This window comes from Fulmarus glacialis, unplaced genomic scaffold (genome assembly GCF_000690835.1).
Source record: "Fulmarus glacialis isolate BGI_N327 unplaced genomic scaffold, ASM69083v1 scaffold38906, whole genome shotgun sequence".
Lineage (NCBI taxonomy): Eukaryota > Metazoa > Chordata > Aves > Procellariiformes > Procellariidae > Fulmarus > Fulmarus glacialis.
In genome coordinates, this window is record NW_009217086.1 from 11,367 (window position 1) to 12,066 (window position 700).

Here is a 700-nt window from a genome sequence, read left to right on the forward strand (position 1 = left end):
CCAGCTTCGTCGCCCTTCTCTGGACACGCTCCAGCACCTCAATGTCCTTCTTGGAGTGAGGGGCCCAAAACTGAACTGCCCAAAACTCCCTGCTTAAATCCTCTGACTGCTCTCTGCCACAGGCAGAGCTCTGAAGCAGCAGGGCCGGTCCATCTCCGGTCGCTGCGATCGGACCAGAGATTGACTTGAGCGTGACTTTGCCCTCGCCATGACTCCACGCTCCACCTTCTCCCTTTGCAAAACACAGCTGAAAGCTCACCTTTTTTATGAAGCAGCCCCAAAACCCTAAATGCTCAGCACTGCTTAGGTGCTGAGACCACCAACAGGAACGTGTGTTGGGTTCAGACCCAACCCAGGCACTGTCTGCCGTGGAGGTCCCCTATACGCTGCAGGGAATGACCGTACCAGCCAGGAAAAGCCGTGGATAGCTCAGAGACTCCTCCATGTTCAACCACAGCAGATCTTTAAGCCACATTTGTCCCTGCTGCTTTGCATTGGGGGTTTCCAGCCCCTGTGCAGCGTGCTCCTCCATCCGGAGCCTGCCCTGCACCCTGCCACACGCGTCCCCTACCCAAATGCATCACCCCTCTGCAACTCGCAGCACCCCCTGGGAACTCCCCGCTCACCGGGGACGAAGCTCGCTGGGTCAACTGCCACGACGACGTAGGCCTGCAGCAGGAGGTGAGGCAGGGGCTGCAGC

General features: G+C 58.7%; 1 protein-coding gene across 1 annotated transcript in view; it reads right to left on the minus strand.

Moving 5' to 3' along the window:
* Positions 1-700, minus strand: part of XKR5 (XK, Kell blood group complex subunit-related family, member 5) — a gene marked incomplete at its 5' end in the record, with an annotated part of 5,675 nt that overhangs the window by 4,584 nt on the left and 391 nt on the right. The window contains one exon of the mRNA XM_009579524.1: positions 627-693. Coding sequence (XP_009577819.1) covers positions 627-693 — 67 coding nt within the window. The remainder of the gene's footprint in view (positions 1-626; positions 694-700) is intronic.